Below are 14,905 nucleotides of genomic sequence, written 5' to 3'. Positions count from 1 at the left end.
TAAAGAGGTGGATCAGTTGATCCTTTTCTCGATTGAATGCGCTTTCTATCTATCTATACCGGTACCAGGAAAAGCAGAATAAGCAGTTGAGCACCAAGAAATTCCTGTTTCAAGTAAGTACGAAGGGGCAAGAGAGACTGTCATAATATTACTATGGGAGACGGATCCTGTTAAGTCAGTACGAATGTGATACGAAAAATCCTCTTCCATTCTTTCCGACTGGGCAACATGACTGATGGGAATGTTCGCTACTGCTTCGGCGTCCATCTCATACATATGTTCTCTGACCACCTCCATATTCCATGGCCTGGTTGCAGCATGGATAAGATCCGACACAAACATAGGTGGATCATTGGACCGCGGGCACAGCGGCGTCATAACATCTTGTTTCTCAAGAGTACGTAGCAATCGGTCCTTCTTGGAGTTCAACAAAATGAACAGTAGCTAAATTGGAACTAAGGTGACCGATCATCCACCGGTGGGTAGAAATATGAATGTTGACTAGGGTCCCCTGTGCTCATTTGATTCTGAGTCGGCAGCATATCAAGCTCCTAGCCCCGCCTTAACAACCCTCATAGTGTTATGTCCCCCGATCGATAGCTTAATACATTTCAGTATTTGGCTTGCTTTCTTCATTTTCCATGCGTAGGTAGAAACCTTTCTGGGTGTGTCAGCACACCAAATTATATGACTACATTCAATATGCCCTGATGTCCATAGTACCGTACTCAGACGACCCTGCCCTTAAAGAATAGTAGGATTACATTCATCATTCTAGCTGTAAACACAGTTTCTAGTTTGAATGAATGAGAGTCATGCAATAGGCATCAGTAGGGAGTGCGAAAGCAACAGCTAAGTGATCGGACTAACACAGAGTGCATTTCTCCCGGGTAAGCTTATGTTCCTGATATCTGATACCTATGTTTGCTCCTTATTTTTTTAATAGTTGATCCAATTTATAAAAAAAATACGTAGGTTGAAGAAGTTATTAAGAAAAATGATTGGGATCTTTCAATATGCTATTCTTGATATCATGTTTTTTATTCTTGATCCTATCAAGTATGGATTCTAGATTGTTAGTTGGAGCATCTTGACCAGTCTAGTTTATTGTGATATGATCCTGAGGGACTCTTCAAATACATGTAGGGAGTCACACAGGTCTCCGACATATCAAATTGTATCTGGATTTGAGTCAGAGCATTTCCTCTGATTCCTAGCTCAGAAATATTTGCTTTATTTACTAAAGATTGGAGCACACAAGCGCACACGCAGTAATCTGATTGAGAAAATGGATAGTTGCTGCCATCGATATTAAAGAGTCTGTCTAGTGCCAAAAAGGTCCTTCCAAGGCCTGAGCTATCAAATTCATGTGATACACACTTTGCTCTCTGCGGATCATACTCAGCTTACTACAACTGAGGGTAGGATTGGTTGCACAACGCATGCTATCCATTTGTTATTGGTGATAGGAAGATGGCTCAATCATTGAACTAGCATTGAACAACCTACTTCAGAAAAAACTTAGAGTTAACCATCTAGTGCGAAAGTGCTAGTTTCCCCCTCCCAGAGGTGAGAAGGGAGATATGAGCGTGGCGGTATCTTTTCCTCTTTTGATAGAAGCCCACATGCCCACTCTTCTATCCCACCTATCCACATGGGGTATCAATGGCCTCGTGATCTCCATGAACAGAGATCACTACACAAAAACAACTATATGAAAAACTTGCTTGCTTCTTCGAATCTCGAAATAACAAAACATATAGAAAGTGTTTTTGTGATGAGACCATTCTCTTCGGGGAACCTATAGAAAGATTATCAGACGGCTTTCATGATATTATGCTTCCTTGCCCGTGTGGAACATGTCTGAGCATTATGTTTTTCCAACAAGTGATCCGACTGGAGGAAGTGTTATATGAGGACTTCGAGATCAAATAGAGAATCTGTCTCTCCATTCCTCGTGAGCCACTTATTTCTCCGAAATCAGAGATCAGAGTGATTTTCCTCCTTTTTCCCAAATAGTTGACGGTCTTACACCATTGGGATACTTCGAATAAACTGGAGTACATATATGAGAGACCGGTGCTAAAACCTTTTCTCGAGATATCTTCCAGATTCTTAGGGTCCTTGTTCCGGATCTCGCCCCCGGTGCGAAAGCAGTTGGTTCCGTAGTTTGAGAATTCTACTAATTCCAAGTATTCCATTATTATTATTAAATAAGAGAATATAAAAAGTAAAGAGGAGAAGACATAACCAGAAGAATTGTGAGAAATAAGTTAATTTATCAAGTTGAGGCATTTCGATTTAGATTTCAAATAAGAAAGAAAAAAAGGACTCCGAACCGTACTTTTGCTATTTTACATCTATACAAAAAGAGATTTACTTTCCAAAATGGAATCTTTGCCATTTCTGATGTGAATGAGGGAGGTTGTCTGCCCGGGTAGGGGTGACCGGAACCCTCCCAAGTCATCGCTCAAGAAAGCACCACAGTCACACGAGAAAGAGTTTGGACTATGACGAAGACGAGCAAGCCTTTGTTGGGGAGTGATCGGGGAAGAGTCGAGTACAAGAAGAAGGTGGAAGTAAGAAAGCGCCAGAAGCACCAGGTGCGAAGATAGACCATCAAAGAACTCCACAGCAGAGCAAAAAAGAGAAAGGCAAGGCTCGCAAAGAACAAAGGCTCAACCATCAGATCCAACACGAAGCCCTCAAGATATTTAGAGGCTTGGACTACTCTCTCTAGTAAAAGAAAGGAAGCACAATGGGTGTTGCTCTATTTCTTATTAGTGAGGTATTCTTCTTCATTTCAGTATTATGGGCATTCTTCCATTCTAGTCTGGCACCAACAATCAAACTAGGAGCTCAACGGCCACCTGTTACTACGAACTTGTTTTCATCTGGCAGATAAGCTTTTGAGAAGAGACCACTTTGATAACGAGCTTTCGGGTTGCCGTATTGATACCGCCCTTCGGGGGAACAGGAGAATAGCATGCACGGGAGAAGGATTTAGGGAAAGGTACCCACCTTTTAACGGGAGAAAGGCAGCTTATGTGAAAACTTCCCTTGTGGTTTAAAGTTCAAATAGATCAGGTGCCTATGTTGTTGATACACCGAAAGATACTAACGCTATGCTCCAATGCGGGATGAGGGCCAACGATTGTGATGAGTGGGGACCTTAGAGCTGAAAACCTACATACAGTGACCCTTATGGGCAGCTCCCTGGGCTGGCTATGTACGAGACATCAAACCGTCTCCCGGGTCCAAAGTTTCCATTTCCAGGCCTGATAGTCTTCAACTGAAAAAACTAGGGCAGAGAACTAGTAAGAATTGTGCCTGCCATTCAATTCGTGACGTGGATGATCCGCCGACGGAATCGATTAGGTGAAACGGCTCTGCAAAGTTTGTTTGTTCATAAAGGCTGCATGCAGCCATGCAATTCGTACTGCATGGCGATATTACTCTACCACTCTATAAATGGTATATAGATATCTTCACTTCATCACAAAGAAATTGAGTACTATCACGCATTGCTATGGATGCTGCAACCGCAAACAGGCTTTCTGCAATTGCTACCGAAACGGAGCAACTGAAAAATGAGATTGAAGGGCACCGTAGAGTGCTAAACAACCAGTTGAGAAGTGTTAGAACAATGGATCCTGCAAAGAAAGAAGCGCGCATTCGCGCTACCAGAGAGCGCATAGAGGGTTTGGAGGAGAGGCAGGAAGCGTTGCGGGTGGAGCAGCAAGTGCTCTTTATTCGTCTAGCATCTCGCTAGAATAGAAGAGTCCGTAGACTCTTTTTAGTTTTCTAAGGTTGGTTTAAATTCAATAAGTGTCTGGAGACATTTGTTTTCATGTCAGGTGTTCTTTGTCTTAGTTTGATTCCGATCTACTCCTATGCTAAGTGTCTTTGTTTGGTTTGATTTCTTGTGTTTGCATGTATGGGCTAGCCGTCAGTGTTCAATGCTTATGTTAATATAATAACGCCAAAATGTGCTGCAAATTCATGTTCAAGTTGAAATAAGGCCGAAGGGCTAAGTGTACTACTGGAGATTATATATTCCAGCTCTGAAGTTTCCTTTTGAGCCCCCGTTCTACTATGGTTTGGATTCTAGTTGAAGCGTGCGACCATCTATTCAGATGAGGAGACCGAGTAAGAAACCACTAAGCGGAGAGGAAACAGATCAATCTCTATCTATGAGTTTCTCAACCAAGATCCACTATTCAACCAAGACCCGCTAACTAATACTTTTACGCGAGCTTAGTTATTGGAAGTTGCAGCCGAGGAACTCTTATCCCTAGCCACAGTTGTTGCAGCACAAGGCTTTGTCGCGATTGGGTCATATGTCAGTACTCTCACATTCCCCGTGGTCTCCCTAGTATGCTGAGCTGAACTGAAGTGAAGTGAAGCTGCGGGCGATGATGGACTGATCCCATGTTATTCAGGCGCCTGACAACACTGGCTCCGACGGTGATGAGTCTGACGGTGGCTCAGATGTTTCTCTTCCTAATCCTTCAAGGCCCCCCATTCCTGACATCGTCCAAAGGCCGTTGGAGCTCTCCCATCTGACAGTGCGGGCTCTGCATGTCGCCTATGGCAACACTACCCGAGTGGTCTATTGCATAGTGGATCCACGGGTACCCCGTCGCTGCTTCGTTTTTATCAACATCCGGTAAGCAGAACGGACAGAGAACTGTCCCGATTTCTCATAATGCCAGGCCCAAAAGTCCTCCATCCGCATAGCAGCAAAAGTAGGCATTTCTTTGATACTTACTCACCTGTGGCTAGATTTACCACCATTCGAGTACTACTATCACGGGCTGCCTCGCACGGTCTTCTCGTTCATCAGATGGGCAGACGGCTTTCCTTAATGGGGAGTTGGATGAGGGAATTTACATGGAGCAGGCAGATCAAGAGTACCCGCGCATTCGCCTAACCCCGGGTTTTTTCGATCAAAATGAAGATTTTTTAGAAAATAAGCCCAAAAAGCATCTGACTATGGGACGAAGAGCCTACCTTTCCTTCAGGGAATGCCCAGCGGACCTGAAAGATGGTATCGGCAGTTTGATAATTGCAGCCCCAATGGTGCTCTGAGCTCTTTGAACTCAGTAAATGTGGGACCCTTTTAACAGGAAGTATGGGAAATATTTCGTTGTTGCTGTAGTTGACCTATGCTAAAATTCCGGTGTTAATAACCATGTAAGTGTGTATTTCATTTCTTTTTCTGCAAAGTCATTCGTTGTCACTACTGCATGTATTTTATGCTCACTACTGAAATCGATGATGTCCTTCTGAAGCTAATTGAGAAGTTGTCGGTCAATATGTCACCTAAGCAATTTAAGTTGGAAGTTCTTAAGGATATAGAAAAGGAGGATGAGGGAAACTATGTTAAAGGGTCAAGTTAGGATATTTACTAATTAGTTGGAAAACTCTCAAGGGTCAAGGGAACAATTAACATAGTTTCGTGCTAACTCGATCGACAGATCCTTGGTTCGAACCCCCGAAAGCACACCATTTTTTCGCTCGCTTCAGATTGAACGGGAAAAAAAGAAAGACGGGCCGGCCCAACACCGCGCAGGGATGTGCGCCTGTTTGTTAGAATTGAAGAAACGGGCGCAGCGGGCGCCGGCTTTTAGATGCGGCTTTTTGGGTTTTTGATTTTTGTCTAGTTTTTCCTAGGTCTACAAGAAACTATTTATTTTTTGAAGCACAATGCCTTTGAAAAAACAAATATTTACTTTCATAAGAATCACAATTGTATTTCTCGTGATAGCATAGATTTGCTTCCGCGAGAAGCACAACCCATGCCTCCGCCAGAAGCACAACCTGTGCGTGGAAGAAAAGCACAAGTGTGCCTCCACTAGAAGCAAATATGTGCTTGTACGATAAACACAGATATGTTCGATGAGAAAAAAACACAACCATGAGCTTCTACGAGAAGCACAGTCTTACCACCTCGAAAAATGAATAAGACATAATTTGTGCGTAAAAAACCGTGAAACCACAACCGTGCTTTCATTTTTTTTCTTCTGCCTTTTCTTTCAGTATTCAATGTTTTCCGGTTGTCGATTTTTTTGGGATTTTTTTGTTTTCTTTTTTTAACTAATCTATAGTAGAACAAAATTGAATTTCATCATCCTAGACAGAACCAAAATTAACAAGATATTGTTGTTTAAAATTTATTAAAAGATCTGTTGTTAGGAACCATCCTTTGGAATCAGAATATTTAGACTAATAACACCAAGATGTAGAGAGCAACTTAGCAAAATTATTGTTAGCAAAGAATAATTTTGTACAATGGAAACTCGTGAGGGTCTGGATCCTCTTTTATCGGGCGACCATTAGAAAAGGTAGATCCTCTTTTAGTTGACAACTATTAACAAAACATGAGAAAATTGTTTAAACAATTAAGCTGATTTAATAATTGTATAACTCAGTCCGAACACATGCCCCACCTGCAAAAGAAAGATACAGTTGCTGCAGCTAACTGTTGCAACTGCGTCTATAGAAATCAGAGGAAGCTTATTTAATCAGCCAATTGACAGGTTCAAATTATTGTTAGTGCTAGCCTGCTAGGACCAATTGCACGTGTCAATTCATGCCAATAGCTGTAAATCAAAAGAAAGAAAAAATAGACTCACCAGCTGCAAATACTCCAGGAATAAAGGTGCAAGCATGGCACTGGGCATGATTTATGTAGTACAACGATTGGGTGAGAGGGTTTAATTTTCATATTTCTTTCAGACAAACAGATGGAGATTACATGGTGATGTACGTATATGACAAACCCTTATTTTCTGTAAAGTGGTAGTGCAGATGACCAATGTGGTGTGAATTCCACTTCTGCAGATATCTTGTTGATGGCACTATTTTCTGTCACTATAAATACATCGTTGTATACTATTGTTACACATGATTTCATAGTTTGCCAAGTATCATAGAATTTGTGGTTGAGTACTTATATCCAAAAGCATCGTGTTAGTACTGAAGCTAATTTATGCATTGTTATTGGAGTTGCCTTAATGTTTCCCGTGCTATCAAGATCTACTATGCTCTGTTTTTCACCATCTAAAATCATGAATAACCTGAGCCATTATCGTCTATCGAATCGCTTATGTAACCTCTAGTACTGCAGCTTGTTGCTTTCCCCAAGCAATTCAATTGGATATTTCTAGGGATCAATTCCAGGAAATCACATAGGTACCCTCAGTTTATCTCATTTTGCGGTTATTTGAATGACTATGTATTGTTGTATTGCCGTGCTCCGCGGGTTGGCGTTGGCCGCCAACAACGACGAGGCTGGCGGCTCAGGCGCGGGCGTCATCAACCTTAATCTGTGTCCTATTTTTTCTTTGGTTTTTAGTTTTTGTTATGATCAGTGTCCTGTTTTTTCTTTAATAAATTGCAATGAACGATCGAAGCTCGACGAAGATGTTCTAATCTCATTGTATTTGAGTGTCATTTATTTAGCTCTTCCAAAATTTATAGTGTGGCTTCTTGTAACATGCCATTTTCATGTGTTTATGAAGATTGCAAAAAAGCAACTGGAATGAGCGACTGCCAACTTGGCACCGCCCCAACTTCCTTTGAGGAGGCGCCACAAGGTGGCGCCCCAACCCCTAGTTTACATGATGGTAGTACAAATCAGAGCACCTCGCCAGCTCACAACTCAGCTCTAGTACGTGCCTTACTTGCCAGGCACAAAGTTGGTGGCAAATGCCCAGGCATTATTGTTGGCAGGATCAATGATATGGTCAGCGAGGTTCTCTAGCGGGCCCTTGCCGGTGACAATGGCCTGCACAAAGAAGCCAAACATGGAGAACATGGCAAGGCGACCATTCTTGATCTCCTTCACCTTAAGCTCTGTGAATGCCTCGGGGTCGTCAGCTAGGCCGAGCGGGTCAAAGCTGCCTCCAGGGTAAAGCGGGTCAACAATCTCGCCGAGTGGGCCACCGGCAATGCGAAACCCCTCGACAGTGCCCATGAGCACAACTTGGCAAGCCCAAATGGCTAGGATGCTTTGCGTGTGGACGAGGCTGGGGTTGCCAAGATAGTCGAGGCCACCCTCGCTGAAGATTTGGGAGCCAGCCTTGAACCAAACAGCCTCGCCAAACTTAACGCCATTGCGGGCGAGCAACTCAGGGAAGACACAACCTAGGGCACCAAGCATGGCCCATCGGCAGTGGATCACCTCCAGCTCACGGTTCTTCGCGAAGGTCTCGGGATCACACTACTAGGAAAAGGGCAAAGATAGGATTGACACTAATGGCGCACCAGAGATGTGGTGCGCCACTACTATATACTAATGGCACACCAGGTGGAGGTGCGTCATTAGTGTGGAAGACACTAATGGCGCACCAGACAAAAGGTGCGCCACTAGTAACAAAAAAAAATTCCATTTTTTCAAACATACTAATGACGCATCCTGGTAAAGTGCGCCATTAGTAGTTAGAACTAATGGTGCACCGGCGACAAAGTGCGCCAGTAATTTGTTTTTTTTTACTTTTTGGCAAAACTACTAAACTAGTAATGGCGCACTGTGCAACGGTGCGCCATTAGTATAAAAATTAATTTTTTTTACTTTTTTGCAAAACTACTAATGGCGCACTGCATTAGAAAATCGTGTGTCCTCTGGATTTACCGCACGTGAAATACCATATGTGCATATGAACAATTGCATCATTTATCGGGACGAGCACGCGAAGTCTACCATATGTCCGGTGTGCGGCGTCACTCGATACAAGAAGAGGAAGAAAGCTCCTCGAAAATCGGTGTGGTACTTTCCGATCACTCCTCGTATGCAGCGGTATTTTGCGGACCCTAAGGTAGCAAAGCTCCTGCGTTGGCATGCGGATAGGAAGGAGAAGAAGCGGGAAGATGACGGAAATGATCCGGAGATAAATAAAAAAGACAAGATGCTGAGTCACCCTAAGGATGCGAGCCAGTGGTGAGGACACTCGATCTCGATCCCCCTCCACCACCGCCGACGAGCACCCGGCCCCCCGCACCCTCCCCCGCTCCACCGCCACCAACGGGCACCCCCCGCACCCTCCCCCGCTCCACCGCCACCGCCGATGATATTTTCAAGTAACAAATTTGAACATATTTTTTAAAAAATTATTACTGTTTTTATAAAAAAATATTACTGTTATGATTTAAACAAGTTTGAACATATTTAAACACAAATAAATATCAAACAGCATTTAAAATGCCAAAAAATATTGCGGAGCCTGGGAATCAAAATCAAGACCTCCTAGTGTGTGTGCTGCGTGCTGACCAGTCGGGCTAGTGGGCGGGTTCTAATGTGGATTGGGTTAGGTGCAATATAACCTGTGCTCGAACTGTAATAAAAAAACATTCTAATGGCGCACTGCTGCGGGGTGCGCCATTGCTATCTAAAAAAAGATCTCTAATGGCGCACCGAGGAGTGGTGCGCCATTAGTAAGCTATCATCCCTCTTCCTCGCCAGATCCCCTTCGACCCTCTCTCCCTCGCCACCAGATCCACCCGCGCGCTGCCCCGACCCACGACGCCGCCGCCCCGACCCTCACCGGACTCCACCCCCGCCGCCCCCGCACCCCACCCCCGCCGCCCCGACCCTCGTCGGACTCCACACCCCCGCCGCCCCCGCGCCCCCACCCCTGCCGCCCCCGCGCCCCCGCGCCCCCACCCCCGCCGCCCCGACCCTCGCGCTAGGGTTCCTCGCCCCACCGCCCGCTCCTCTCCTCCACCTCGGACGAGCGAGCGCCTCTTCCGACCCCTGCAGCAGCCGGCGACCTCGGCCCCGACGCACGCGCCCACCCCGCCGGCCCCTGCTGTCCTCCACCTCCAGTCTCCCCAGCAGCAGCCGGCGAACCAAGGACGGTGCCGTGACCATCATCGCCACCTCCCGTCGTCTCTCCCTGCGCGTGCCCGGCGGCTGCTCTCCTTCGACGCGCTGCCCGTGGTGAGCCCCTCTTCCCTACTCACCTCCATGTTCCTTGTTCATCTCTCTGTTCCCTGTTCCTCTCTTGTCCATGCTGCTATTTACATGGATCAATGGATGTTGGATAGATGGATGTGTGTTGATGTTAGGTAGTAGATGGTTTGCTTGATGGTTGGCTGAATTGTGCTAGTTGCTTGCTAGATGGATGGACGAATGGTGCGAGTATGTAGACATCTTTTGCTACTGTGAAGGGTCAGTGCTAGTGTAAAGGGTAGTAGTAATTCGTTCCCTTTTGCTTCTGCCTGGTGCTAATTTGCTTTTGTTAGCTTCGTGTGGCTTCTTATTATTCTCTAAATCGTTCTTCAAAGCAGGCTTTGCATCGCTTTAGGTAGTTTTCTCCATGTTTTATCAAGTGACATGTTAACAGCTTGCCAGTTTAGGATACATAATTAATGCCTTTAAATGGTGCACTCTGTAAATGCCTTTAAATATAACCTTGCTAGTTTAGGATACATAATTCCAGAGAAATAATCACATCAATGCCTTTAAATGGTGCACTCTATAAGAAATTAATAACCTAGCATCACAATTCAGAAATACTCTTGCTACTCATGTAGGTGCCGCATGAGTTTTTTTTGGTTTTGTTACTGCTAGGTAGGTTGATAAGGAGAACTGCATATTTGACAGGCACAATGTCCTGTTTTTTTAGTAGGAGCACATTTTACATATAGTTTGGAGTACTAGCTCAGATACTGGTTCAGATTTTGATGTGCTTGCTTGTTACTCTAAGTGATTTTATAATTTCACCCACTTGCTCGTCCTCATATTTTCTGTAGCCATGCAATTTATAATTGCACCCACTTGCAGCAACTAGCTGGAATAGATTATGGCAAGTGAAAGCAACAAATTCTCTACAATTCGAAAGCTCAATATCCTTGCAGTAGGAAGAGCTTGCTTTAACTGAATTTGGACTTGGTGCACTAGCTTGGCAATTTTGCTTGCTTGCACCGCTTGAGTAGTTCTCCATCTAATGTAGTCAATAGATGTTGTCAAGTGATTGTGTCATGGTTTTGGTTCTGTTTTTAAAAAAGGAAAGCCACTTGTTCAGGCTTCAAGAAAACATTTTCTCAGAATATTACTGCTAAGCCCAAGCTTGTTAATCAGCATATACATTTCTGACATATATTGCTAATGTCTGCTCAGATGTGTGCTTGCTATTGTCACCTATCTTTTTTTCTTCTACATGATATGGAACCTTATGATACTGCACCAATAGCCTTTGTGCATCCAAGTTATCAAACTATGTGAACTAGAAACAGAAATAGAGAGAATTGATCATTACTTTTCTGAACTGTCGCAGAAGCCTCAGTAGTTCTTTCAAGTTCGTACATTGAAAGGCTTGTTTCACAATTTCTGAATTACTTGTGATGCCTCTGAATTACTTGTGATGCCTGTTATCATGCATGTTTTATGATCTGTTGTAAGGGTACTAATTGGTCTCTTCTGCTGCTTATCAGAGATGGCGGGAAGCAGCCACCGCCGCTCTGCGACATCGCAGTACGAGTTGGATGCTTCCGAGTTCTTCACTATCATACTTGGGACTTCAGTATCATCCATGACGCAAGTATATAAAACGAGAGATCTCCCCTTCACCCATCTCATTATGATATTTTTTGTTTGCTACAGCACTCATTGTCCCAAACTGCAGAGGCTGCCTGACAGTTTTATGAACATGCTGATGGGTGAAGATCCGCCAAATAATGTGAAGCTGCGACAGGCCGGCAGCGGGTTTCGCAGGCTGTGGGATGTGGAGTTGGTGATCAAGGAGGGCCACATGTACTTGTCTTGTGGGTGGGAGAAGTTCTACCGTGCCTACGACCTGCGGCTGGGGTACTTCCTTCTCTTCAGGTACGACGACGACGCCACCATGCTCATCGTGAAGGTGTTAAACGCGACTATGTGTCGCATGCGCTACGCTGAAGATTATGATGCCGGTACGTTCTGCCTCTTCTTATTCCTCTACATTTGGCTTTGTCTCACATCGATTGTTAACGGTCATTGTTGCATTTGGACAGGTAATGGGAGCAGCAGCAGTGACAATGGCTACAGCCAAAGCAGCAGCAACTATGGCTGTAGCGAAAGCAGCAGCGATTCTAGCTGTAGCGAAAGCAGCAGCGATTCTGGCAGCAGCATAGACAACAAGAAGGATGATCCGGACTGGAGTGCGGGAGAAGAGGAGCAGAGTGGGGATGAGGAGCTACAGGATGACGATGGGCATCAGGCTGAGGATGACCTAGCGCTGGTGGTGGCTGACCAAGGGCAAGAGATGGTGGTGGCTGACCGTGGGCAAGAGATGGTGGTGGCTGACCATGGGCAAGAGATGGAGGTGGCTGAGGATGACCTAGCGATGGTCGTGCCTGAAGGTGGCCTCGCGATGGTGGTGGTGCGTGACAATGACCACGCACCGGTGGTGGCACCGGCGATCCCACAGCTGGGCGACATGACCACGCCAATTGAGGTAGAAGACTACATCTGAAAGTGCAACTATCCCTAGGTGGTTTTGGTAATTCATAACAACATATAGCTCATTGAGCTAATGCTATTCCAAGATGATTATTTCAGGAAAAGCTCAATGATTGGCATGGCATGGATATGAAAGTGGAACCCTCAAAATGCTAAGGACAATGGATTGGCTCAAGCTCAAAAGCTCAAGACTCTTCATTTTATATTTTAGTGATCCAAGATCACATTGAGTCCATAGGAAAAGCCAATACTATTAAGGAGGGATGAGGTGTTGCTTAATGAGCCTCTTGCTTCATGTGCTTAGTGATATGCTCCAAAACCCTCAACTACTTCCCCATATCCACATATGACCTAAACTCTAAGCCAAACTCGGTCCTACCGATTCTTCCTACCCGGCGCCACCGAGTTTCACTTGTCATTAGCCACTGCCAAACCCTAGCAATTCGGTTCTACCGATAAGGATCTTGGTCCCACCGAGATGGGGTTGCAAACTCTCTGTTTCCCTTTCGTAACTTTTCGGTCCCACCGAAAGAGCGAATCGGTCCCACCGAGATTACAATGTAAACTCAGTGTTTCCCCTTTGTAACTTTTCGGTCTCACCGAGTTCCACTCGGTCTCACCGAAAGAGCAAATCGGTCCCACCGAGTTTGCCTGACCAACTCTCTGGTTAGCTAATTACCAAATTCGGTCTCACCGAGTTTGTGTAATCGGTCTCACCGAGATTACGTTATGCCCAAACCCTAACCGAATCGGTCCTATCAAGTTGCATGTCAGTCCCACCGAAATTCCTAACGGTCACTAGGTTTACATTTTCGGTCCGACCGAGTTTTCTGATTCGGTCCCACCGAGATTGGAAAACTGTGTAACGGTTGGATTTTGTGTGGAGGCTATATATACCCCTCCACCTCTTTCTCATTAAGTGAGAGAGCCATCAGAACACACACATCATTCCAACTCATTTGTTCTGAGAGAGAACCGCCTACTCATGTGTTGAGACCAAGACATTCCATTCCTACCATATGAATCTTGATCTCTAGCCTTCCCAAGTTGCTTTCCACTCAAATCTTCTTTCCACCAAATCCAAATCCTATGAGAGAGAGTTGAGTGTTGGGGAGACTATCATTTGAAGCACAAGAGCAAGGAGTTCATTACCTACACACCATTTGTTACTTCTTGGAGAGTGGTGTCTCCTAGATTGGCTAGGTGTCACTTGGGAGCCTCCGACAAGATTGTGGAGTTGAACCAAGGAGTTTGTAAGGGCAAGGAGATCGCCTACTTCATGAAGATCTACCGCTAGTGAGGCAAGTCCTTCGTGGGCGATGGCCATGGTGGGATAGAAAAGGTTGCTTCTCCGTGGACCCTTTGTGGGTGGTTGCTTCTTTGTGGACCCTTCGTGGGTGGAGCCCTTCATGGACTCGCGCAACCGTTGCCCTTGGGTGGAGCCCTGTGTGGACTCGCGCAACCGTTACCCTTCGTGGGTTGAAGTCTCCATCAACGTGGATGTAGGATAGCACCACCTATCCGAACCACGGGAAAAACATCCGTGTCTCCAATAGCGTTTGAATTCTCCAAACCCTTCCCTTTACATTCTTGCAAGTTGCATGCTTTACTTTCCGCTGCCAATATACTCTTTGCATGCTTGCTTGAATTATGTGATGATTGCTTGACTTGTCCTAAAATAGCTAAAATCTGCCAAGAACTAAAATTGGGAAAAGGTTAAGTTTTTATTTGGTCAAGTAGTCTAATCACCCCCCCTCTAGACATACTTTCGATCCTACAAGTGGTATCAGAGCTTTGGTCTCCATTTGCTTGATCTCCATAGCTTTTGGTGGTCATAGCCTTGGTTTCACAACCTAGGAGAGTATGGCGTCTAGCGAGGGAAATTATCACCGTAGAGGTCCTTACTTTGATGGTACTAATTTTGCTAGTTGGAAGCATAAAATGAAAATGCATATTCTTGGACATAACCCCTCCGTTTGGGCTATTGTGTGTGTTGGTTTGCAAGGTGACTTCTTTGACGGGAGAGAACCAAACCGTGAAGCTACCGCGGATGAGTTGAAGATGTTGCAATACAATGCTCAAGCTTGTGATATTCTCTTCAACGGATTGTGCCCCGAAGAATTCAAAAAATCAGCCGCCTTGAGAATGCAAAGGAAATTTGGGACACTTTGATTGATATGCACGAAGGTACCGACTCCGTGAAGGAATCCAAGTTGGATGTGCTTCAAAGCCAACTTGACAAGTTCAAGATGAAGGATGGTGAAGGTGTCGCTGAAATGTACTCTAGGCTTGCTCTCATCACAAATGAGATTGCCGGCTTAGGAAGTGAAGAGATGACCGATAAATTCATCATCAAGAAGATCCTAAGAGCCTTGGATGGAAAATATGATACCGTGTGCACATTGATCCAAATGATGCCCAATTACAAAGACCTCAAGCCAACGGAAGTGATTGGAAGAA

At 44.9% G+C, this 14,905-nt stretch overlaps 1 protein-coding gene across 1 annotated transcript; it reads right to left on the bottom strand.

Annotated features, from left to right (window-relative positions):
• Nucleotides 1–4,499: 4,499 nt before the first annotated feature.
• Nucleotides 4,500–8,492, bottom strand: LOC125523559 (chlorophyll a-b binding protein 3C, chloroplastic). The gene has a single exon (XM_048688588.2). It carries the CDS (start codon nt 8,165–8,167, stop codon nt 7,685–7,687), a length of 483 nt encoding a protein of 160 aa, XP_048544545.2. The 5' UTR covers nt 8,168–8,492; the 3' UTR covers nt 4,500–7,684.
• Between the last annotated feature and the right edge of the window lie 6,413 nt (nt 8,493–14,905).

Source organism: Triticum urartu, chromosome 7A (genome assembly GCF_056163025.1).
Source record: "Triticum urartu cultivar PI428250 chromosome 7A, HENAU_Tu73, whole genome shotgun sequence".
Taxonomy (NCBI): domain Eukaryota; kingdom Viridiplantae; phylum Streptophyta; class Magnoliopsida; order Poales; family Poaceae; genus Triticum; species Triticum urartu.
The sequence above is the reverse complement of the archived record's forward strand: the minus strand, read 5'-3'. Positions and strand labels throughout refer to the sequence as shown.

Coding starts and splice junctions, on each gene's coding strand:
- LOC125523559 (XM_048688588.2), bottom strand. CDS start 8,167: ATGCTTGGTGCCCTAGGTTGTGTCTTCCCTGAGTTGCTCGCCCGCAAT.